The sequence below is a fragment of the Prorops nasuta genome, unplaced genomic scaffold, assembly GCF_024137725.1.
Source record: "Prorops nasuta isolate Cenicafe-Biocafe unplaced genomic scaffold, Cenicafe_Pnas_1.2 PNAS00011, whole genome shotgun sequence".
Taxonomy (NCBI): Eukaryota; Metazoa; Arthropoda; class Insecta; order Hymenoptera; family Bethylidae; genus Prorops; species Prorops nasuta.
The window spans coordinates 3,718,792-3,743,107 of record NW_027116808.1 but is presented as its reverse complement, the minus strand read 5'-3'; the positions used below and the strand labels follow the sequence as shown (position 1 = coordinate 3,743,107).

The following is a 24,316-nucleotide window of genomic DNA, read 5'->3' as shown; positions in this document are numbered from 1 at the left end:
AGGTGATTCTCATTTTCCCAAACACCAGAACGCTCGTGGAGGTGGTGGGGGAAAAAATAAGAAGAGAAAAAAAAAATCACATGGGAAATCGATGCTAATTCACCTACCATCGTTTTATTTCCATTCGACTGGGATTTGCCGTAAGGTGAACGTCTCATTAAACCCCCAGGATCCGGAATGAAGGGGGGGGGGGGGGAGGTGGAAAAATGGCGAACGAGATTGGTGCGGAATTTTTTTATCGTTCGAGGCAGTGGAGAATAATTCATCCGTCGTGATAGGTCGAATTAGCGGTGAAAAAAGTTTATCGAAATGATCCATATTTTTGGATCGAGTGGGAATAACGTAGCAGGAGCCTCGTTAAATCCCAGACGACGCACGAAAAATAACGAGCAACTATACAGCTTCTTGCTCCCAAGTGCATTCATGAATTATTCATGCATGCAGAGAAACCTTTTCCCGAAACTGTCGACGCGCCAAAAATATCCTTACATAATTTCTCTTCCATCGACGTAACCTCCGCTAGGAAGGAGTTGAATGAGAGAAAGGGGGGGGGGGGGGGACTTTCACGGCGTTTCGACCAAATTTCCAAGCTGATATTTTTCACCGTTCGCATATATATATATATACCATCGTTGCTCATTATGCAATACGTATAAGAGGCTTATCTTAAAACCAGCTTGCGAAATTCCATCCAGTGTGGGGTGAGATTTAATTTTGCAAAAAGGCAAAAGTACAAATTCATCGGTGGGGTTGGGAATTCACAGATGGCGCTGCTGCTTTGGCACATTAATGGCGTTTGCACTCTGGCCAACGAGTTAATCAACACAATATGCAGTGTATTCGTTGTCTGAGTGTAATCGATCGAGTATGAATCTAATTTGTAGACGAGGCAGGTACAACAGATCGATATAGCCCTTCCAACGCGGTCCCATTGCGTCGAGTAATCATGCATGCGAGTATATAATGGCGAGCTTGTACAATGATAAAAACTTTTTGTTTCAACGTCATTCGACTAATACCGAAGGAAGGAATTAATAGGTATATATATACATATAGCTTGTTTACATTTCACCGGTACATATCCGTATCGACGAAGCTCGCAGCTGATGCCGCACCGATCTTATCGACAGATGCATCATCCATGGTCCGCTTCGACTAATGCCTTGTTCGAAATTCGATTAAAAAATAAATACTATTCATCAGCACTCTCGTGCCAATTATTTTCCATATATCCTATCCTCCCGAGACAAGGAAGCCTGCGATGCTTTTATCAATATTCATAATACGAGCTAGAAATTATTCAAGATATATCCAAAGCATGGAATTAAGTTTAATTCGATCAGGGAGGAAGGGGTGGGGAATTGAAGCGAGCTGATTAACGAATTGAAAAAAATAACGAGGGAAGAAGAAGAGGAGGTAATTTAGGCGGATTAATGGGATAGCGTAGCGAGAGTGAAATAAATGTAATAAAAAGGGGAGGGTATAATGAAATAAAGAGTGGTTACCTTTGCAATTCATCATGCAGATTGGACGCTGGCATTAATTTTATTAGGCAAAGATTTCTATCGTGCTCGAGGAGATGTATTAAAATTTAGCGGGCCAATTTAGGAGTTTCTTTAATTGCAGTTGCATCTCCACCGGACAGAAGAGTCACGAGGGACGATATTGAAGTGGCCTCCCCCGGTGCAGCTGCTAACGTGAATGCAACTGCCAGCTGTACCAGCGGTGCGACGAGCTCTCGATTGCACAATCCTTCATCGCCTGGCCGAAATGGACAATTGTCGAGTAAGATCTTATAGCTATATATATCCTTCGTATATATATATATATGTACGACAAATATTTGGATAACTATGCAGACCATTCGCCAAAGGCAATAATTTTCTCGTTAGACGTTGACCTCTCTCTCTCTCTCTCTCTCTCTCTCTCTCTCTCTCTCTCTCTCTGAGACGCAGAAAACGTTATGCTTAATCTATTTGCAATCGTTCGAGGTCTTAAAGGAATTTTCCGACAATTGTTAATTAATGTGACAAAGCTTAGGTAGATGATGATATTTTATAGAAAGTCCATTTATTGGGAAGCTGCCAGGCTATAATGACGGGAGCCTCCGTACATAAACGATAAAATATAACATCGTGACTTAATTATATTGAACTATATGTTTACCTTGACCGTCTTGTCACGTAATAACCGGTGTAATTTACAGCTACATTTAATCTTTACGAGCCAGTAATTTCTGTCAGTTGCCTCGTAAATTTCTTTCAATGCTCGTTCAATTCTTTTTTTAATATTTTTATATATATATATCGTTCGGTAATACGCATAATGCACTCATATTAAATGGATTAGCATTTTTCAAATATGGTACAAGGAAGGGAGAAAGAGAGAAAGTCTGACATTTTTATTTAATCGATTTCCATCGTCCTCGGGCAAGGATTTTCAATTAATTGAATTGTTGAAGCTTTCAGGGTATAGTGTGTAAAAATGTCTGGAACATAAAAAGAATTCAATACGATGAAATAAAACAGCATATGCATATGGTATCTGAAAAGTCTAATAAATACAAAACAGTTTAATTCTCGAATTAAAGTTAAGGTACCATAAGAGTTTCTCTCTGATTTATTTCAATTTTAAATATGAAGCAAAGCATTGGATAATTAGACTTAAACGAATTTAAAAACAACCAATTAAAATGCTCATGTACGAATCAAACGAGCAAGGACGAATAGACCAAGTTTATAAAAATAATCAGAGGGTGAACGGACAAGTAGAGAGAGAGAGAGAGAGAGAGAGAGAGAGAAAATCGATTAAATAATATTTGAGGCTTGATTGTAGAGGGCTGCGACGAGTGGTTAATAATTCGTATACTTTTTAGAACAAGGCACACTAACGATAGTACGCCGAAGTTCTGGCAAGTCCAGATTGGGAAGTGGAAGTTTCGAGAGTTCTCCACCCCCGCATAGTCCGGACACGTTTTTATCGGGCCAGTCCGTAGACCTCGATGAAGTTCTCGATAATATCGATCTAACGACAGATTCGCTTCCTGCCGTTGACACCCCAGACGCATGCGACAAAGCTGCCCTCAGGTAAAACCAGGAGAAATTTCCTCCACTCGATTAACGAGAATTTTTATATTTAATAGCGAGAGACATTAATTTTCCACTCTCTTCGACTCTCTTATTTTTGCAGACTACGATGCTTGCTGAGGCAGCTTCAACATGGCGAAATTTCCGCCGAACTTCTTCAACGAAACCTGCATTACGCAGCACGAGTGCTAGAAGCTGTTTTCATTGATGAAACCAAGTAAGTCTCACTTGAGATCTGGCTAAAAGATCGGGAGTCACTGGCTAAACGTGTATAACAATTTTCCCTATACGGATTTCACAAAATTTTTTCAGGACTCTCTTCTTTTTTTTTTATTTGTCTATTTTCCAACCAGCAAACGTTTATGAGTAAGAAATTTTTTACCTCGCATCGTTACAGCTATATCAGCATAGGAGGCCAGTGATTAATCTCGCGGCTCGAAAGATCCGGTTGTCCAGCAAAACATTTTTTCCCCGTATTATATATACAGGACGTGTCGAGGCATTCGGGGAGAGGAGACGAGGGGCTCGTTGTGCGATTGTGTGCGCCGCGTGAGAGAGCAACATGGCGCCAGAGTGAAAGTCTTGAGAAATAATAAACGGCACGCGTTTTCCATCGGTTGCCTCTTCTGGTACACCTGTCCTTCTCTCGGTGTATAAACAAGAAAAAAGATGAAAAAAAAAATATCGCAGGATGTCCTTCGAAACTCGTAATCCATCCATTATGCCTGCGCGTGTGAACGGAAATAATAAACATCGATGTATATAATTATATCGAAGCCTACATATATATATATAGATATATTAAAGATGGTACGCGAATCTCTAAACCAGAAGGGACATCCGACAAAGGAGGATATAGATTTTGATTTGGATCCACCTGTTCGTGTGCGAGATTAAGGTTTCTAGGGAGACAATGAGTTGCGTTATTGAAAGAAAAACAAAAATCTGTAATCTTGTACTATTTTGTTCTTTTCTATACATGAACTAACAAGCACTACCGCAGGGTGAGTTCAGGCGGGCTTGAGTGCTCTCGGTCATCACGTAGGGGGGCGGGCCTGACATCTACATCCCTAGGGGGCACATTGGACTCGGACGGACCTCAGAGCCACGCGGTGGTAACCCAGAAACGGAAGCTTCGCACCCCCGTGTGGGCAAGGTTGCGAACATTCACATTTCCAACCCCTTTTCAATATAATCACTCACCAATGTCTCGAGAGATCGATACACAAATCACATATAAATATATTTATAATATATATAGTGTGTATGTAATATAGTCTATATATATACTATTCATCGTCCCTCCCTTACAGCCTTTCGAGATATGTGATTAGGATCACATTAGTTGATTCTTTTGTGCACAGTAATGTTCAGTTTTCTATTATCATGATATATCTATACTTCTTTTTTTCCATCTTTTAAAAAACAGTCGATATTTTGACGATTTATCTTCGTATCCGAGGCGCGACAGTTTTCATCACGTACTCCCACAGGACCCGAAGCTCCTCAGGGAATAGCTGCATGAGCGCGTAAACAAGGCAGTAATCTTCGTATCAATTCGGAAACTAACACTTGTACAGACATGAGGAATTTAGACCTGCACACCAGGAGAATTTTGTTCGCGATAGCCTGCTGAGAGATTTTTCTCCAGGACTTTGAGAGACAAAATTCCTTTGTGAATAATCTACAAAATACTGGCTAGCAGTTATTGACACAGCATGGTAACCTTTCTCTCTCTCTCTCTCTCTCTCTCTCTCTTTTGCTTACACTCTATCCCTATCATTCTCTATACTATACGCCTCTAACCAATGTTCTCTCTGCCTGTTTGTTAGCTGAACGTAGCCTACTCTATAGGGTATACTTGACAATTTTCTAGGTGCCTGTAAAAGAAATGAGAAGTGAATAAATCTTGCATCGTTACAGCGTGTTTTTCCTATGCATGCGATTATCGGAACGGGGAGTGAGAAATTCGTGAAATGTGCTTGTTTGTGCATTATAAAGAAAGTATGCAGGAGTGACTCGAGAAAGCCTCGTAAGAAATTGCGATCAGGCGATTTTTCAGTCACTCCTTTTGACATTTACGGTGGTTTTTCTATAGCGAGCGGCAATCTGGGACTACAGCCCTTAACATTTTATGTTTTTCTTGGTGTTTTATATTATAGAGATGCCGAGCGTACGGAGTCGACTACTACTTGCTGTCAAGGCGTACGCCGTAGGTTTGTTTAAAGTTTGGCTTGAAAACAACCACATTAAGACACATCCTTTGTCCTTTTTCGAACACACATTCTCACATTTTCTCTATAATTCTCTCATCTTTGTCTCTTTCTGCATGACTCTCCTTACCACTTGTTACATCTCTCGCTCTCTATCTCCCCCCCCCCCCCCCAAACCTTATCCCCTCAACCTCCTCCAACAAAAATGTCAAATTGAGAAACTCGTGAAAAGAATTCTGTTTTCGTGTTGAAAATTCTTTGAATTTCTTGTGTATAATCGTTTTATATGTTCGATGTTGGAAACTGCGTAAAAAACTGAGCGATTAATCTAGGAAAAATACCTTGAGTAGATCTTGCCCCTCATGCATTTTATCGTGAAATTTTCAGTGCTTGGCGCAGTCATTTGATGTCCATACATCAACGTCATCTAGCAAATGAAACCCATGACCTTCCATGTATTCAGCCTTGAGTGTCAGAGAGGAACCGAATTTACGCTAAATTCATTCGTGTCATGAGAGAGAATTTTTGAAAGTATATGTATATATTAATTCTCGTATCAGAACCCGTAAAATATCATTCGTATAACGTTAGAGTGAGATCATTCGTTAAAAGTAGCCGCAGTAGCGTGCGTATCACCAGAAACTTTCTCCTATCACAATCCGCTTACAAAAAACACTCACAGCCTAACGAGTACTTAGAGCTCATTATTTCGACCTTGAGAGAACTTTGATAGAAAAAAAAACATCTTAGAAGAATCAAACATTCGATCGGAGACTGTCGAGATGTACTAGGGGTAACTTCAAGGTCGTGAGTAACGCGAAGATGATAACGTTCTGGTAATCCTACTTAGGCGACTGGCAGACGAAGATGACGAGTTATCGGAGGTCCAGCCGGATGCGGTACCACCGGAAGTGCGCGAGTGGCTGGCATCCACCTTCACGAGACAACTCGCCACGACCAGACGAAAGGCAGATGAGAAACCGAAATTTCGATCTGTCGCGCATGCCATCAGAGCTGGCATCTTCGTCGACCGAATCTACAGGAGGGTCACCAATACCGCGCTCATGCAATTTCCACCGGAAGTTGTCAAAGTTCTCAAGGTACGCAGAAGCAGCCAATGAAATTCATACGCTCGAGTTATTGTTGAACCTCTCTTGATGACGTAACATTGAATATGCAGAACTTTCGATAAATAAATTCAGCAGATGTAATAAAATTCACCATCTATCCCAGCACCGAAGTCTCTATATATATGTATATATAGGCTCCTGGCGTAGAATGGATTTTAATGGCGGAATAAATTCAACACACTCTGAATATAAGCTTGATAAAAAATCACCTAAACTCTTAGCAAGACATATTTCTTATCCCCTACAGCTTCTTGTACTTTGAAAAAACAATGTATACCACCGAGCAGGCAGTATTGTATCAATCTCGAGATTTCACCTTCTTCCGGGTGTCCCTTGATTAGCATAAGTGGGTGTTTGAGAACTCTTCCGCCCACGTTTTCCTCGTACCTCTCGCGATGAAATTGCCATCGGGGAAAGTATCCAAAAGAGTTTTAGTCTTGAGCCTTGTAACAGCAAATTTTTTGACGTCTCATAAAGAAATCTCTATATATGTATACAGCGAATTTAGGGAATTCGAAACTGCAATGTAGCAGAGGTTGCAAATTGAATAAAATCAAACTGTCTTATCGCATAAATTTGTATTTTCTTAACGCAACGATGAACCAATGGCTGTGATTTTTGTTCTCGTTGGATTTATACCAAAGACTCTGGACGACTGGTCGTTCGACGTGTTTTCCTTGAGCGACGCGGCGCTGGGCGCACCTGTGAAATATTTGGGTTACGACCTGCTGAATCGATACGGCATGATCCACAAATTCAAAGTGCCCCCCGCTGTTCTCGAGAGCTTCCTCGGCAGAGTGGAGGAGGGCTATTGCAGGCATCGAAACCCATACCACAACAATCTCCATGCGGCCGATGTTGCCCAGACCATGCACTACATCCTCTGCCAAACTGGACTGATGGTAAGAAAAAGCAGGAGGAGGGAAGGAAGCAGAAAAAGAAAGGGGATATATATATATATATCAATCTGGGCCATTGCCGCCCAACAAAATCTTTCACGACGTATATTCTCAAAGCAATACTTTTTGCAGAACTGGTTGACCGATCTGGAAATTTTCGCAACCCTCGTGGCGGCCATCATTCACGATTACGAGCACACTGGGACCACTAACAATTTTCACGTAATGTCCGGCAGTGAAACGGCTCTGCTTTACAACGATCGGGCCGTCCTGGAGAATCATCACATTTCAGCGAGTTTCCGGTACTCGAGACTCGATCGACTCGACGAAATCCCCAATGACCAATAACGCTCACTATTTTTTCCTCCGCAGAATTTTACGGGAGGACGAGTGCAACATCTTGCAAAATTTATCGAGGGAGGAATACAGGGAGTTCCGGTCACTGGTGATAGATATGGTTCTCGCGACGGATATGAGTTTCCATTTTCAACAACTGAAGAACATGAAGAATTTGCTGAGTCTCGCAGAGCCCAGCGTGGATAAGAGCAAAGCTGTGAGCCTTGTTCTGCACTGTTGCGACATATCGCATCCTGCCAAGCGGTGGGATCTGCATCACAGGTGGACGATGCAGCTACTCGAGGAATTCTTCAGACAAGGTGACAAGGAGAGAGCCCTCGGCTTACCCTTCTCCCCGCTCTGCGATCGCAACAACACGCTCGTCGCTGAATCTCAAATTGGCTTTATCGAGTTCATCGTTGAGCCCAGCATGCAGGTTTGCAGCGACATGCTGGAGACTGTTCTGGGACCACTTAACGTGAAGGAGCCAGTGGAGGATCCTAATAATGGTATACGCTTATCTCATTTCCACTAGTGTCACGATCGCGAACCAAGGGGACAGAATCCTATGTAAAAAATTACGCAATTTCCTCCAGGTTCAGGAACCGAGACCAGAAGGTTCAAAATAGGAAAGCCGTGGATTCAGTGCCTTGCGGAGAACAAGAAAATTTGGAAGGAGCAAGCGATCAGAGGTACCACACGCTATATCCGCGTCCTTTGTAAACTTTTTAATTTTCTCCAATTTTGCAACGTCGCGCATGGCTGATTCCTTCTTGTTTTTTCCTTTCAGACGCCGAGGCAAAGGCACAAAAGGAGCAGGAGCAAAAATCAGAGGCAGGAGCGGAGGAATAAAGCTCCTGTACCGAGACAAACGCGGGATCTCTCGCCGCATCGACTGCTGCACTGAATGGCGAATATTTTTCACTCTTTGATCAAACATGAGGATCAAAATGACGCTGTATCTCTCCAAAGGACGTTCCATCGATGGACCGTTCAGTGTAGTTTTTACCTTGATATTACGGCCAAACTGTGAGAGGAAAACGATGCGGATGGAAGATAATGGGAAACCAAGACTTAGTATCGAGCGTAAAGCTATACGAATGACACTTTCTCGAATGCGTAAAAGTGCCATTTTTATCCGTACCTGCTTTTTCCTACGATTAATGAGTGAACGTGTACATTTGCCAAGGAAGTACAAGCTTTTCACTGTGACGTTAATTAGAAAATGTCAAACGATTCTCTTCCAAAGATATAATTCGTCTATTCGTTGTCAGCTACCGCACAACGTTTCTTTCTCTTCAGCTTCCTACTTCCTCTTCTTCTGTTTTTCTTCTTCGTCATTTTCCTCCACTTCTACTACCACCACCACCACTTCTTCTTCTTCTTCTCCTTCTTCTTCCCAATCCTCTTCCTGCCGAGTGCTCCCATCACGAAGAGAATATAGAGAAAAGCGTGGATTTTTTAAGAAGATAAGTCTATTTCTTTTACAACTTCTTAGCTCACGTAGCATAAATAGAGAGTGAAATAAAAAGAAATTCTCCAGAATTCTATCTTTATACATATATTATATAAATACGTGAGAGAAATTGATCGTAGGACGTAAAATACACACTCGCGCTGATTCTCTCACGAATTCACATATACACGTAAAATATTAATGAGAAATCAGAGATCTTTGTAAATAAATATATATTAACGTTAGGTGTATATGCGTATACACGTAAAGGTGCAGCTTTAACATATGTATATGTATAATGTAAAAGGATTATCACTAGCGTTTACTCGACGTGTCTTTCGTGTACATATAAATCTGTGGAAAGAGGGAAGTTACTATTTTAAACAAAATGGTAAAATACTGCGCGAAGTAGAGAGAGAGAGAGAGAGTGGGTGAGGGGTGAGGGGAGAAAGAGAGCGAGGAACCAACATGAAGAAACGTGGTTTACGTGACGTTCCAACCAGAAGCAATTTTTTTTAATCAAGGTTGGAGTGGCATTTAAACGAGAGGGAAATACACACACATATATATACATATATACATAAATATATATATATATACATATATGTGTGTGTGTGTGTGTGTGTGTAGGTACACATAAAGTTGCGAAAGGTCTACTCGAATATATCCGTATCTATCTGCTTTTATATTCGAGTGCTCGACGACATTCTAAAGGGCTAATTTGACGGAAACAGTGTGCAGCGAAAGGAAAAGGGAAGGAAGCAATCGGCTGAAAGAGCGTCGCGTTGCGTCGCGTCGAGTCCTGGAGGAATGTTGACGTAATGTCATAGAGACAAAAATCACAAGAATGTATAGGAGTAGCAGCGCATAATTATGAAGCTAAACATATCCGTCCTATATTTGTGTTGCTCCTCTCCTTATCTGTAGGCACTCGTTGGTCGCGATAGAATATTCAAGAATTTCCTGTTTGAATAATAATTGCTAAGAGTACTCTATGCACGTAAATGGGAACTTTTGTTGTCGATATTTCAATGTTCCGTAATAAAAGGGAAATCTGGGAGCTCGAGGAGGAGGGACGAGGTGGAATGAGGAGCTCGCGAGGCAATTGCAATTAGCCCAGCGATGCATAGTGGGGTCCAACAGTATTGATTTATTTTTATAATGCCCTTGAGGGATTGAATAGAAGAGGCAGGTGGTAATAGTTCTTGAGTTCAGCACACAAATTGGGTCCAATTGTTCGTTCAATTAGACTATGCAACGCGGGGTTAACGTGCAATTGAGAATTAAGGCTTACTAATTTTAAATGGGGATGGAGGGAGGGTGATGATCTTATTGGCAATGAAAGCTCGTTGTGCTTCTCAACAGACAAATCCGAAAGAAAAGCAAAATTAATAACAAAAAAAAAATGAAAAAAAAAATAAATAAAAGGGAAATTTAGTTCTTGCCAAAGACGGAGCAGTTCTATTTTCTTCCTGCAGCGGACGAGGGGCCAAACGCGTGATAGAGTAAAACGTTAATTGGGATTGTATGTAATAATTATTAAACCAAAAAGCCACTATTCTAATCGTCTAAAGCTCTCTTTGCTCTATGATCGCTGGTTTCGGCAGAAGAAAACACAACCACGTACACTCGACTATCCGAAAAGATCATTTCAGCCACGATGAGAAACTTGTAAAATCGACGGGCGTTATTGGCGAGATTCGACGTAAAAATGAGCGAGGAATCATTTGGGGGAGGGGATTGATAAACGAAATGACGAAAAGCAAAAAAACACAAAGAGGCTTCAGGCATCTTCGACCAATAATGATATAACTTAAAGTAATAAGGCGCAACCAGCTATCTCTCTCCAAGGGAGGCACTTTTACTTTCATTCGACATGTTACTGCAATACGGTTAAATAAACTTTACGATCTTAGTACTATTCTGTATTTACCATAAATACGCTGAAACTCTTTACCACTTCTGTAACTGTAAGCTTCTTTTCCGTTTTTACTTTCCAGCACAATTTAACGAAAACCTGTTTTGTGTACATATAATCGATAAGTCTCAGCACGATGTCCAATTGATGTGATGTAATTAATTTAACAAGAAACAACAAGGGAATGTGGGCAAAGCGAGACGTTACCGAGAGAGATAAAGTATGTTGTGTCTCATATAATTATAGTACTGTACTGTGCATAATTCTACAAGGAAAATAAAAAATACTCGTTTAGTTACATCGAGCTTTTTGTTCTCAAATGGCTGAGTGCTTTCTCGATAATCAATCGATTATTTAATAATAACATCTTAGGGATAATTCTCATTTTCCGAGCGATAATTTACCGCGAGAAAACAAATGTGCGGGAACAATTCCTTAGGCGTCTCTCATTTTGACTCCCAGCTGCGAAAACTTCTGCTCTCGCTAAAAAACAAAGCGTTTCAAAAGTCATCCAAGTCCATTTATTAATTCTCCCTCTATCTTCCCGACGACCTTTATTTATTTTTACCTCTATAAGAAGCCCCGCAGTTTCCATTTTATCTCAGATGGGAAAAATGATCTTTGAACAGTCGTTGCTTCTTTTAATCGTGTCTCTCGCCACTGGCGAAATTCAGAATCGAGGATGGTGGAGGAACACAGTTTTCTATCAAATTTATCCCCGCAGCTTCGTGGACTCTGATGGCGATGGCATCGGAGACTTGAAAGGTAGGCTTTTGTCGAGCAACCATAAATGAAACATCAGAAAATTCATCAAAATCCTCCGACAGGAATAACCAACAAAATGGATCATTTCGTTGATGCTGGAGTCGATGGAGTCTGGTTGTCACCAATTTTTACGAGTCCAATGGTAGATTTTGGCTACGACATTTCCGACTTCAAGGATATCGATCCTGCCTACGGAACTATCGAGGATTTTACCGATATGATTAAGAGAGCCAAAGAGCTTGGTATAAAAGTAAAGATTTCTATTTTTATTTCTCTGTGCTTCGCGATTAAAGAAACTTTTGATAGAAAATAAGGGAATGCTCGATCAGGTGGTTATCGATTTTGTGCCGAATCACTCTTCGTCGGAAAATGACTGGTTCGAGAAGAGCGAGAGCGGTATAGGTAAGTACAAGAACTTCTATGTATGGAGGGAAGGAAGGAACGATAACAAAAGTCCACCCAACAATTGGATCAGCGTATTCACTGGACCTGCCTGGACATATAGCGATAAACGTCAGCAATGGTACTTGCACCAATTCGAACGTAGACAGCCGGACATGAACTATGACAGCCCCGAGTTACGAGCAGAAATAGGAGTAGGATTCTCGAGAGGCTTCGATATTCCTTTAACCACGATAAAATCGAATCCAATAAATACGTTAATCGTGAAATTAATTCCTCTTCCCGAAGGAAGTCCTCAATTTTTGGCTGGAGAAAGGTGTGGATGGATTCAGGATAGACGCTGTCCCCTACATCTTCGAAGACCCTCAGTTCAGGGACGAGCCAAGGAGCTACGCACCAGGAGTCACCGACGAAGAGTCAAACTATCTTAACCACATTTACACTAAAGACGATCCTCGCACGTACGAGCTGATTTCCTCTTGGAGGAAAAAACTCGATGACTATGCCAGTTTCACGAATTCCGAAGAGAAGGTTTCCATATTTTTAGTCTTATTACAAGTTCTCCCATTTAGCATTCCCTGCAATGCAAGAATTAATTTTGCAGCTGATGATGAGCGAAGCCTATACCAGCTTGGCGAATACAACGAGATTCTACGAATCGGGAGTCGATGTTCCGTTTAATTTTATGCTCATTACAGAACTTGACAAAAATTCCACTTCTGATGATTTCAAGAAAGTTATTGATACTTGGCTGAAAGCTTCTCCCAAGAATGCGGTTCCTAATTGGGTGGTAGGCTTTTCTTTCTTTTTATCATGTATTATATTGGGAAAGTATTATTGGTGGACCGAGATGAATTTCTATAGGTAGGAAACCACGACCGTTCGAGAATCGCTTCCATGTATCCAGGCAGAGCAGACCAGATGACAATGCTGGCTATGATCTTGCCAGGCGTGGCAGTAACATATTATGGTGATGAAATTGGTATGGTGGACAAAAGAGACATAAGCTGGGAGGATACCCAGGACCCGCAAGCTTGTCTCGCTGGCAGAGACCAATACTTAAGCTTATCGCGTGATCCTAATCGCACTCCCTTCCAATGGGACGACACAGAGAACGCTGGTAAAAATTTTCTCGATAAAAAAAAACAATTTCCACGATTTTATTCATGAGACTCACTCATCCATAGAAATTGTTTTTATTAAATTGCTATTTATGGGAAAACCCCAGGATTATCTCTTCTGGAAAAGATTTCATTACCAAATGTCCTTTCATCGAACGAAAGAATGAAATTGAATTTTTTTTAGGATTCAGCAATGCGAGTAAAACGTGGCTTCCGGTGAACAGTAATTACAAAGAGCTGAATCTGGCCAAACAAAAATCAGCACCGGAATCTCACTATAAAATCTATCAAGCTTTGACGAAATTGAAAAAGTCTTCGGAAGCTTTGAGGAATGGATCTCTCAAAGTAGCGACGTTGAACGATAAGAAAGTGCTTGGAGTATTTCGGGAAACCACCGGTCAGACACTAGTACTCCTTATCAATTTCTCTAACAATGATTCCCAAGTGGTTGATTTGACGAAGGATGGAAAGTTTTATAAAAACTCCCTGGTGATTATCGCCAGTTTAAACTCCAACGTGAAAGTAGGGTAAGCTCCAAGGGGTTAATTAGTCCAATTTCAATAGATCGACTGAAAAACAGAACAAAGCGAACGAACTCGTGGGAATTGATTAAATATTTTAAACCAACTAAATTAAAATAATGAAATAGTGAAATTAGTTTAACGAATGCAATTAGCCACGAGAATCGATTGAATAATCAGATAAAAATAATTAATAGAATTTAAACAATTTCAGGAATAGAATGGATCCTTTCAAAGTGAACCTACCCCCGAAAGCAACGTTGATAATAAAAAGCGAGGAGTAGTTCGTTATATAATAATTTATAAGGAAGGGTGAGAATATCCATGTAGCTATTATGAGTGCTCTGATATTTGCATAATCAGAGCATCCGCTGGACATTATCAGTTGCGTAAGGACTCGCGTCCTTTCGGCCGAGAAACAGGAAACGAAAGCTGAAAAGGCAGCGTAACGTTTTATCAAAAACATTTATCGCTACAAGTAAAAATAAATTGAACGTGTTATCCGAGTTTTTATTTTATCTCCCCGTTGGATTTGACATGCATTTTTAACATGATATTCTGCTATTATTGGCAGTCGATCAAACGATTACCGACAGATAAACTGGCTGGGTGAACCACCCCCGCTTTCCTGGCACACAGCACAGAACTTTCCTCTCTCTCTCCTTCCTGACTTATCAGCCCGATAAAACGGACTCGTATTGATTGTTTGCAACGCATGCGCTTTTTCCTCGATCCGATCACGCGTGGGAGTAAAGTGCAAGGTGGTGGGGGCAGCAACGTTGCAATGACTGCCAGATCTGACAGCCTGAACCATAAAGCTCGTTAAAGCACGTGTTTTAAGTGATTAATTCATTACTGGACTTTAAACGAATAACCACCATCAAGTTTAGATACCACGCTTGTTTATACACAGATAGATATCCATTTGGATATTAATTTCGCTTTAGCTGTCAAAAAAGGTGCACACTGGAAGAGTCAAAACTGGAAAATGGCTAATCGTTCGAATTTGGTTGTCTCTTGAAATAGAAATTCAACTGCTGAATAAAAAATGGTAGGTTGAAATAGTCCATATAATTATTTTTCTAATATTATTCTAAGGGAAACGAGTTTTATTTTATTTGTATTCCAAGAGAATCTATACGCTCTTCAAAGTATTATTATGCGGAAGATTTACAGCCAGTACCCGCGTGCTGTGCTAGCGCAGCGAAAAAAACTGCAATGCGGCTTTTTGCGATATACGACCCGTATGCTATCACTGAAATTTTATCCTTTTATATATATATATATATATATATATATAGCGTATTCTATTTAGTACGATTAAAATTCTATTCTTTTGCACAGCGATGAAGAAATATTGGATTTTAAGCATACGAGGATTTGTACATATAATTAAGTTTATTTAACACCGATTAGAAATAGATTATATAAAGCCGGTATTCTGATTCATGAAACTGGATATTGCGTTATCCACCCCCGCATGGGCTAATTTGAAATTTACGACGTGTCGCTTTTTCGTATGGGAATGCGAATGGAAATCGATATTCTATTCTTAGAAACTCTTAGGAAGCTTGGAATTTAAATTATGTTTTTATCGTGCTTCTATTGAGCCTTATATCACGTCTAAAGTCACCATGTATATGTGAATTCCATTAAAAATAATGATGTTGGAGCAAGAATTAGCGAAAAATCGAATCCGATGAATTTTACGCGATTGAATCGAGGGACTAATGGTTGGGTTATGCGGATCTTTTAGTTCGGTTCTCCAAAAGTAATCAGGCAGGATGTTCCTTGCGGTAATTTATCGGAAGGCCGGCCAATGTGATTTTATTCAGGAGTAAACAATTTTAACCGCTTGTTAATGTTATCAGCTGTGGTGGGTCGACGAATGCCGTTGGATAGAATGAATAAATATATCAGCGAGATGAAAGCAACAATAATAGCCTTTTGTAAATTTGTCCCGTGAAATTGTTCCGGGTTTTCTACTCATTTTAGTACCACACATATAATCTGTTGCCCACGCTGACCTATATACATTCGCAATGGGTCGTGTATTTCTTATCTGAAATTACCTTACGCGTATCCACGCGCGCTCCGCACTTATTATGCAGGCCCACCACCATCTTGTTCGAAGGAACATAACTCGTGGAACGGGTTTTCTTTTTTCTAAATCGGGAGAGAAAAGAGGAAGCGATCGCGAGAGGAGGAGAATCGAGGCAGGACAGTGTCTGAATGAATAAAATATTTCTCTTGAAGAATATGGTGGACGTAGCTGCAGCTTTGCCAAGCAGCGGTGGTTCGCTAATTGGCCGAACCAGAGGAGCACTCAGGTCGATGAGATCCGCTCTGGGAGACCTTCAGGATCTCGGCAATAGAATAGGCTCGGCTCTCAGCAACAGCTTGGAGGAGAGTGACTTGACCACGACGCCCTCCTCCCATCCATCTTCCCCGCTGGAGGCGGCGCAAGTCTCCAAAGCCGAAGGGACGCTGCCTCCACGAAAACTAAGGCTTCCGAGGTAAGAAGAATAAGGAAGTAAGAGCAAAGAATGTCGAAAGAGAGTATATCGATCGATCTTCAGGTTTGGCTCGGGCTTGTCTTACGAGGACTACGAGGCGATGGCCAGACACAAATTAGAGCGACAGGGTACCGCAACCTTCTCTAGGAACCGGAAGTATCCGACGGGGATGACCTACGAGGAGATAACTGCTTCGAGGTCACCGTCCCACAAGGTGAAGGAGGATGTTAATGATAAACCCGAGGACCACTGCAGTAGTTCGGACGACGACAGTCAGGAAAGTATTGAACCTCTCGAGGAAAAGGACATCAAAGCTACAGGACCAGATCCGTACGACAAATTGAACTACAAGACAGGTAGTGCATCAATTGAAAATGTGTGTTTCTTTGTCAACATCAACTTTCAATAGACTGCTGTCAATAACATAATTTTTTTTTTCATCAAAGCAAGGGCGCCGACCCGCTATCAGATGGTACTTTTCCGTTTAGGTAAATAGATGTCAGTGTGTGAAAAACTTATCCAGAAGGTCTCATGATACATGTTTCTCCACCATCTGCAGCTTCGTAAACCTACTCGTTGTGTCATTTTAATTATTTAACTCCTTCGACTATCCATACATCATTATATTGTTTAACTTAGCTCGGTTCATGTGTTGTTTATTGCCACATGCTACTTATTAGCACCTAATCGCCGAGGTCGTAGATAGCTGATATTAGTCGACTAATGCTAGTGTTATAAACAGTGTGTATTGATCGGGACTGACCTAGTCAGCCATGGTATGCAGATGTAGAGTGGTCGAAGACCTGTAATAGTGACCTTTTGCTAGTTATCTTTGTGACTGTTGATAAAGGTACCACTAGAGTAAATACTTTATTTTTTCGAGTAACTTGTGATGCGGTTATTGTACTCTATATATGATTATTATTAGACGAATCGTTCTTGGAAGAATGGCTGGTAATTTGAGACTTTTCGCAGATATGCCTTGCAGCAGTGATTCGACCAGTGACCAAGATGGTTATGGTCCCAGTACTAGCTTGGACTCTACCATGGATGGTCGCAAAATCTGGCACCGATCAGGTAATCGAGTACTCTTACTTTATTCTTTAAACAATTCAGCAATTACGAGTACTGACGCTGCTGATGACAAGGCTCTTGCTCATCGGCAATTACCATTATCACTAAAGATTGCGTTAAACATTATCATCAGGTTCTTCCGGATCTGTCCAGTCATGGGCGTCTAGCCTATCAGCGGACAGTCAATCAGAGGAGGCGGCTGCCGAATTTATGAAAACTTTTGTTCCATTATTGTTCGATGCACCTGACACCATAGACCAGGAACAAAAGGCCACCTTCGGTCAAATGGTTTTGGTACGTTCTCCAGACTTGATTTTAAATACTCAATATCCTGACAGCTGTGTAACATCTGTTTTACAATTTTCTATTTTTCTTTTGCATCAGACCGAATCCGGCAGGATCTGGTTCGCCAGAGTGGTGAACGCCAGAAGAGCCAGAGCTTGTGTTTCAGAGGCTTCTTTTTACTCGTTGGCGCAACATTTTGCAGTCGCTCTTTTCGAATGTCACGAAGCCGACGATTTTGCCCCTGCCAAGAGTCTTATGAATATGTGCTTCACGTTTTATCATGCAGGTAAATATACTCTCGTAAGACTATTTGGATAAATCGACTCGATTGGTTACTATTTTTTTTTATTTTATTTCTTATCGTAGTAGAGGTACCTGGATTGGAGCCTTACAGGGAATATTTGTATACGCATTTGCGCGTTCAACCAATCTGGACTTCCATGAGATTTTGGACTGCCGCATTTTTCGATGCTGTTCAGTGTGAAAGGGCAGCAAGGCCCGTTCCTCCAAGGCCAAAGTCTTTCGACCAGGAAGTCATAGCCGCTGAAGACCGGAAGTTTCAAGCCAATATCGTCTTTGGTCAATTGGGGTAAAAAAAAACACTCTTGGTAATTATAATCTCTTGACTAACAAGATTCTCCTATGTTTTTCAGAACTTTCACGTGCAACATGCACGCGTTTGGCCTATCTCGACAATTGTGCCTAGAGTTTCTTAGAAAACAGTGCGTAATCGCGAATTTAACTAAGGATCAAGAAAAAATGCTGCGTGATAATATCGAGCGAATGTTCGATGAGACTGAGCCATGGCGGTAGTTACTTTTCATTGAAAAAGTTATGAATCTCAACACTGAGGATATAGAAGATTCTTTTATCGATTAAAAATAATGGAATATAATACGCAATACGTCGTCTATTTAACATTAATAAAAGTGAGTGCACTTAAACGGGAAAAGTCAATTAAACATTATGCTAAAAAAATGCCGAATTACTAAATAATAATCGGCCACCGAAGATGGCGTTCGATATTTATTGGAAAGTTAGATCTCTCTAGGTTTTATCAGTAGAATAAAAAAAAAAGCTTGATAAGGCCATTGATATTGCCATTCGAAAAACCACCTTCCTTTTCCATTATCGAAAAAATGGTGAACAACACTGGGAAAATAATTTTGAATGAAAAAGAATTAAATTTTCTATCGAACGAAATTAAAATGCATTATCTGATGTCGTCAAAGAGTTCAGAGAAAGAAAGATAAGACGACTGGCGAACAATCAACAACGCTGATCAAGGGGAAAAATAATTGTACATCTGTTAAACCATCTGGTACAGGACAAAGAGTTAATTCCATTACAAATAGAATCCGCGTAAGCTCTTCGATGAGTTCTAAGAAGCCGGTACAATAAAACTCCGAGTCTAAAAAAAGAGTCGTCGCAGTAATCGATAAAAGATAGGATGGTCAAGAGAAAATAAAGAAAGACGTTTGTTTTTTCATTAAAATTTATTAATTCCTTTAAACCTTTTCCTACGAGCGTCGTCTATATAGACGACATCCGAGCGACGATCTGTGTGTACGAGTGTCGACTATAGGCGACGTTGGGGTATAACATTTAACCATTTGACTGAGAGCCGCACGATGTGTTTATTTTTACGCATAGTGTACATCGATCACATTTGTGTTATTATCACGTTTTTTCTCTTAAGTTGACAAGTGAAATAAAAACGTGCATTCATCTCGAAATATCGAGGCAAGAATCACGCTCCCCCAGTCTCCTTCGAGCCGTCAGTGGCTAATATTTAACCGTTTTGAATGAATCCGAATAAAGGTATATTACGAATGTTAAATATGTATATTTAAAAATATAAATAGACGTAAATACTTAGAAAAAATTGGATAGCGATTGTTTAGTTTTGAAGGTTTGCAATATTTATTTGAACATTTTTTACTCGTGGCTTTGTTTTTTAACAATCTTTTGTACCTCCTTCATTGGAATGTCATAGAAGAACTCTATCCTCTAATGGCCTAATTGATTCGGTCAGTGATTCAGATATTGAAGATCAAGTTAACGTAATCCGACGTAAAAATAGAAGAGCCATATGTGTATTATTACTTCCGAATCAGAAGTTGAACAGACCGTATCCCATGACAATAACTCTCAAATAAGGACGTCAAAAACATTCGTCCCGAAAATACATAAGTTTACGGTAGCAGATTCAGGAATAAAAGAAAATATTAATAGTTCCACAAAAATCTTAGACTTTTTTCAACTTTTATTTTCTGAAGAACTCGTAAAGTTGGTTTGCAAGGGAAAGTAATCGATATTGGTCTCGAGAGAATAACGATAACGTAAATATGCCAGATAGAAATACGACTAGCCGAATATATTGTTTATTTGCTGTGACATTATTGATGACACGCGAAAAGAAATCATCATTAGCAGAGTACCGGAGCAAAGATAAAACTCTGCGTAGCGATATCTTTGGAAAAGTATAATGATGAGGGACCGTTATACTTTAAATTACTACAAATGCTGCATTTCACCGATGACGTTGGTCGTACTAATGATCGTTTATACAAAATACGAAACGCCGTTAATATACTGCGGAAAGCATTTAATGAATCATTTCAACCTCATCAACGGCTATTCATTGACGAAAGTCTGCTTTTGTATAAAGAGCAGCTTTCGTCCGAGTATAGTATTACCATCTAAGAGAAGCAGATTTGGTATAAAATTTAAATATTTGCATCATAATGACATAAACGTATGCTGGTGATAAACAAAAGGAGAAATGGGATGCCTGAAAAACGATTAATAAAGGGGTTAGCAGCATTTGGATCATTCGATGATTTATTGGTCTTAAAATGGGTGGATAAGAAAGAGGTGTATATGATTTCTACAATGCATACAGCAGAGTTTAAAATGTTAATCAAGCATGGAGGAGAAAAATTTATCCAGAAACCTGTATGGGTGTTGGATTATAATAATTCAATGGGTGCAGTGAATAAAACGAATATGGTCATAAGCACTGTGAACTCGACACGTAAATCCTTGAAATGGTACCGGAAATTTGTCTTCCATCTTGATGGACATTTGCGTCTGGAACGCTTATTGTCTGTACAAACATAAGATGAAACAAACAATATCAATAGGTATATTTCAATTGCAACCAATTAAGATACAGGGAAGATAGCATGAAGGTATGAGTCATCCACATCGAACGGGGAATAATCGTTGAGATTAACAGAACGATATTTTCCATCGGTTTTTCAAATCGGCAGAAAAAAAAACCAACAGGAAGATGAGTCCTTTGCCATGCGAACGACAGAAGACTCGAAACGGTGCATGAATGTAAAGACTGTAATGTGGGACTATGTGTCGACCCATGTTTTAAAATATATCACACTGAATTAAATTGTTAAGAATTTTAATTTGTTATTGTAAAGTGTAATTTTTAATTAATAAATACATTTTTATTGACAATAACTGAAATATCTCCAAGTGCTTTTGCATAACACTTAAAGAATCGTACGATCAAGAGAAAGACGAAGATGCCCGAATGATGTAAATTCGAACACCATGCAGATTACCTAAGCGCGATACGTACACTTTTCGGCAAGGTGGTCGGTTCAGCGGTGTCACTCCGATGGAGCACACTACCAATAATGACGTTTCATTATTGGAAATTTTTTAACGGCTTAAAAATGAATAAAAGAGTACATTACTGATATGTAGTTTAATACGTAGGTAGCCCAACACACTATTAGTTATATATTCTTTAAACTTATTTTCGAACATTTTTGCAAGGCTGTTTATTTAATCTCTTTTGAATAAAATTTGAACGTGTTTGATAAGAAATACATTTAATACCATAGGAAAGAAGAAAGTTGCTCCTAATAATTACATAATGTTACACAATAACTATAGTCACTACAACTTTTAAGGTACTTGTAAAAGTTTTATCTAAATAGCTACTATAAATTTTCAGTCGTTTTCCCAGTAATTACACGCTTTATTAAATAATTTATTGACAGTAGCTCACTTAGGATTGCTAAGCTGGCAAACCCAATTTTAACAATATTAATAAGAGCAGTGCTATTTTTTTATATATAAAACTACTGTCACGAAATATACAGTACTCGTGCTTTTTCTTTCGGTTCTAAAAATAATAATTACGAGAAATTAAAAATACTCAATTTCTTCTAATTCCAAGATATCATTCTAACACGAGGTGGCATCCACCAAGCAGAGATTCTCGTTTGGTATTAAAAATATCTTAAACGTAACAAAAAATTTGTAGTTTAATGTGCGATTCAAGCCTTCCGCGTTTAATTCGTGTAACAGCGAGCATCATGTAATTTATTTAAATAAGTGAAACAGGTATATTATCGGGGACACGCAATTTTATCGCTTAAACTTTAAAAGATTCAGAAACTACTCTAGATAACCTAAAAGCACGTTTGGTTTTGTCAATTTTTAGTGGAACATCTAATCGCCAATTGTCTGTATAGATGTGCGAACAAAAATTCTACAACAATGCTACACTGGAAAAGAAATTGATGTAAAATGGCATTTTTTATTTTAAGTATTATATAACGTGTGTATTTTTACAAAAAGTATTATGCATCTTTCAAAATGCACAAAGGTAAAATTATAATCAATTTGTGTAAATTAAAAAGGAATAAGTATTCAAGTGTTACAAGCTTTAAATTTAATATTACAGATGATAGTTTTATTTTTACTATACCATTTTATAAATTCCAAAGCTTTAGTGAAAAATTGCAAATGATATTTTTGTTAAGATAACAAGTTTAGCTGATTCAAAACAGCGAAATAGGAAAGAGGGAAAAGAAAGGAGTAGACTGCGCAGACAAAGTGGTATCCGCAGATGGATTAACAGAAATCTAAGCAGCAGGGTCGAAAGTTCATAAGATACAGCAGTGCTTATGAGTACAAAACAGAAAATAATTAGGAACAGGGTCCTATACCTAGTTTCGGCAGGTACGGGCCTAATTAGAGCGAGCCCCCGATTGATGCGAGTGGCGCACTTACTGTGCGGGCGACATATTAGGTGCGAGATCGCTCCGCGAGGAGGCCATCTGGCAGCTTTGAAGAGATGTAAGGAGTGAGGAAGGGAGACGGAGAGTGCGTCGGAGAGAGACGGCCCGAGAATTCCCGACCACTCACCCCTACTCACGTCCAATCTCCAACAACACGTAAATTAGTATTTTTACATAAAGAACACAAAACTACACAAGAGCTTCAAAATTTTTACAAAATATACAATGTTAAAATTGTAAAGTGCGTGTGTAATTTTATGTAAACATACTAATTTATGTGTAAATTAGCTGAATCTTGTAAATTCACAATATTTTAAATAATAGTTACACCTTTCCTTGTAATTACACATTGTTCTTCGGTGCTTAATTGCAATTCCTGTTGATTTTTACAAAATTCTGTAATTTTACACAAAATTTTTCTAGTTCATCCTAGTCAATGTAATTTTTATGTTGATCGTCATTGAAATTTCTTACACACTTTCTTCAAAGTGCTACATTGGGTTTTATTTTCGGTAGAGGTTTTTAATGCGGGTGACGTAGTTTTGAATTTTTGATGGCTAAATTTGGGATGATGGGGTTTGAATGACTCCCATATCGATTTTTTATCAAAAAGCTGAAATAAATGTCATCTTGAACTAAAATGCTGCGAAAAACAGGAGATCTTACTATATACCTCCTTGGCAATTGGAGAAAGTTTGGATAAATTGACGATATCGCTTGGCTGCAAATATTTAGCTATCTTTTCTATCAATGAGGTGGGAAGTGTGAGCAGATTATTTTCATCACCATTGGCAATACATTTAACATATTCTAAATAGGATTTTCCTATAATTTGTGAAAACTCTGTTAGTATGTAATTATATTGATCATAATGCAAAGCATACCAAAAGCAAATGATATTTCATCCTGAATGGTTTTATTGTTCTTAAAGTCGGAAAATTTTATGTTGTACGTAAGTGGAGGTTTGAAGGGTGCACGGGAAACTTTCCATCTATATAATATTACCTAGGGTTTATGAAAACTTTAAGAAAAATTCTGTCTTTTTTGTAAACTTTACCTTATCTTTCAAAACTTTGAGCCCATAGTAATCTCTACTGGGAGACGGTGCTACTGTATACTTCTCCAAATATTCAATTTTATTCGTCATAATTAATCAAATATAAAAATCTCCATAGGTTAATCGCTCAACTTCGATTATCTTGTTTACTCCAATCTGCAAATTCAGGGCGTAGAAAAAGTATCGATTTTAATTTGACGAGATATTTTATTACAATATTTCCATATGAAGAGATGAGAAGATAAATATAGAAATGTTGAAGTAAAAATGGAAGGTCGTGTAGCATTACTCAATATTTGTAATGTAATTATAACAATATACAAGATAGGCTATAGTAATATCACAATGCATGATTCACAACGTCGTAATTCTAGAGAATAGAATATATAAATTGAATTAGAGAATAGTTTGAATTATCGCAAAGGCAAACGGAGTGCTCCTTTGGATATATATTTTGTATTAATATTTTTATATATGTATATA

General features: G+C 39.2%; 4 protein-coding genes across 10 annotated transcripts in view; 3 read left to right on the top strand and 1 right to left on the bottom strand.

The window, feature by feature from the left end:
* The window catches only part of LOC136777377 (dual specificity calcium/calmodulin-dependent 3',5'-cyclic nucleotide phosphodiesterase 1-like), a 59,967-nt gene extending 48,631 nt beyond the window's left edge, over positions 1 to 11,336 (top strand). For 3 of the 6 annotated variants that reach the window (XM_066733613.1, XM_066733610.1, XM_066733609.1), the window contains exons 2-12: positions 1,627 to 1,785; positions 2,876 to 3,086; positions 3,190 to 3,303; positions 4,090 to 4,242; positions 5,249 to 5,302; positions 6,150 to 6,399; positions 7,074 to 7,331; positions 7,461 to 7,630; positions 7,701 to 8,173; positions 8,261 to 8,356; positions 8,455 to 11,336. In XM_066733613.1, the coding sequence (XP_066589710.1) occupies positions 1,627 to 1,785; positions 2,876 to 3,086; positions 3,190 to 3,303; positions 4,090 to 4,242; positions 5,249 to 5,302; positions 6,150 to 6,399; positions 7,074 to 7,331; positions 7,461 to 7,630; positions 7,701 to 8,173; positions 8,261 to 8,356; positions 8,455 to 8,516 (2,000 nt within the window). In that variant the 3' untranslated portion in view covers positions 8,517 to 11,336. The remainder of the gene's footprint in view (positions 1 to 1,626; positions 1,786 to 2,875; positions 3,087 to 3,189; positions 3,304 to 4,089; positions 4,243 to 5,248; positions 5,303 to 6,149; positions 6,400 to 7,073; positions 7,332 to 7,460; positions 7,631 to 7,700; positions 8,174 to 8,260; positions 8,357 to 8,454) is intronic. The other 3 variants (XM_066733612.1, XM_066733611.1, XM_066733614.1) reach the window with 3 other exon arrangements.
* A 328-nt stretch (positions 11,337 to 11,664) lies between these two features.
* Positions 11,665 to 14,347, top strand: LOC136777407 (maltase 1-like). The gene is made up of 8 exons (XM_066733665.1): positions 11,665 to 11,803; positions 11,866 to 12,053; positions 12,133 to 12,399; positions 12,494 to 12,736; positions 12,810 to 12,995; positions 13,070 to 13,325; positions 13,511 to 13,853; positions 14,062 to 14,347. Exons 2-8 carry the CDS (start codon positions 11,880 to 11,882, stop codon positions 14,129 to 14,131), a joined length of 1,539 nt encoding a protein of 512 aa, XP_066589762.1. The 5' UTR covers positions 11,665 to 11,803; positions 11,866 to 11,879; the 3' UTR covers positions 14,132 to 14,347.
* Positions 14,348 to 14,628: 281 nt separating this feature from the next.
* LOC136777375 (uncharacterized protein KIAA0513) lies at positions 14,629 to 21,179 on the top strand. Of its 2 annotated transcripts, XM_066733605.1 has the most exons (9): positions 14,629 to 14,898; positions 16,104 to 16,363; positions 16,427 to 16,719; positions 16,810 to 16,851; positions 17,339 to 17,440; positions 17,571 to 17,731; positions 17,822 to 18,008; positions 18,089 to 18,311; positions 18,376 to 21,179. In XM_066733605.1, the coding sequence occupies exons 1-9, from the start codon at positions 14,896 to 14,898 to the stop codon at positions 18,533 to 18,535; spliced, it is 1,431 nt and encodes a 476-aa protein (XP_066589702.1). In that variant the 5' UTR covers positions 14,629 to 14,895; the 3' UTR covers positions 18,536 to 21,179. The 2 variants fall into 2 exon arrangements, with proteins under 2 accessions (XP_066589702.1, XP_066589703.1); XM_066733606.1 differs by lacking the exon at positions 16,810 to 16,851.
* Positions 21,180 to 23,089: 1,910 nt separating this feature from the next.
* On the bottom strand, positions 23,090 to 23,923 carry LOC136777274 (F-box only protein 36-like). The gene is made up of 5 exons (XM_066733442.1): positions 23,834 to 23,923; positions 23,661 to 23,781; positions 23,450 to 23,619; positions 23,255 to 23,389; positions 23,090 to 23,152 (listed from the first exon to the last, which is right to left on the bottom strand). The coding sequence occupies exons 1-5, from the start codon at positions 23,921 to 23,923 to the stop codon at positions 23,090 to 23,092; spliced, it is 579 nt and encodes a 192-aa protein (XP_066589539.1).
* Between the last annotated feature and the right edge of the window lie 393 nt (positions 23,924 to 24,316).

What these genes read in the sequence shown, in the direction of transcription:
- LOC136777407 (XM_066733665.1), top strand. Translation starts at nt 11,880, where the DNA reads ATGGATCATTTCGTTGATGCTGGAGTCGATGGAGTCTGGTTGTCACCA. An exon ending in TCACGAATTCCGAAGAGAAG is followed by an intron (nt 12,737 to 12,809) that starts GTTTCCATATTT and finishes TTAATTTTGCAG; the next exon opens with CTGATGATGAGCGAAGCCTA. An exon ending in ATGCGGTTCCTAATTGGGTG is followed by an intron (nt 12,996 to 13,069) that starts GTAGGCTTTTCT and finishes GAATTTCTATAG; the next exon opens with GTAGGAAACCACGACCGTTC.
- LOC136777375 (XM_066733605.1), top strand. An exon ending in CGAAAACTAAGGCTTCCGAG is followed by an intron (nt 16,364 to 16,426) that starts GTAAGAAGAATA and finishes ATCGATCTTCAG; the next exon opens with GTTTGGCTCGGGCTTGTCTT. An exon ending in CCTTCGGTCAAATGGTTTTG is followed by an intron (nt 17,732 to 17,821) that starts GTACGTTCTCCA and finishes CTTTTGCATCAG; the next exon opens with ACCGAATCCGGCAGGATCTG.
- LOC136777274 (XM_066733442.1), bottom strand. Translation starts at nt 23,923, where the DNA reads ATGACGAATAAAATTGAATATTTGGAGAAGTATACAGTAGCACCGTCT. An exon ending in TCAAAGTTTTGAAAGATAAG is followed by an intron (nt 23,782 to 23,833) that starts GTAAAGTTTACA and finishes CATAAACCCTAG; the next exon opens with GTAATATTATATAGATGGAA. An exon ending in TGAAATATCATTTGCTTTTG is followed by an intron (nt 23,620 to 23,660) that starts GTATGCTTTGCA and finishes ACATACTAACAG; the next exon opens with AGTTTTCACAAATTATAGGA.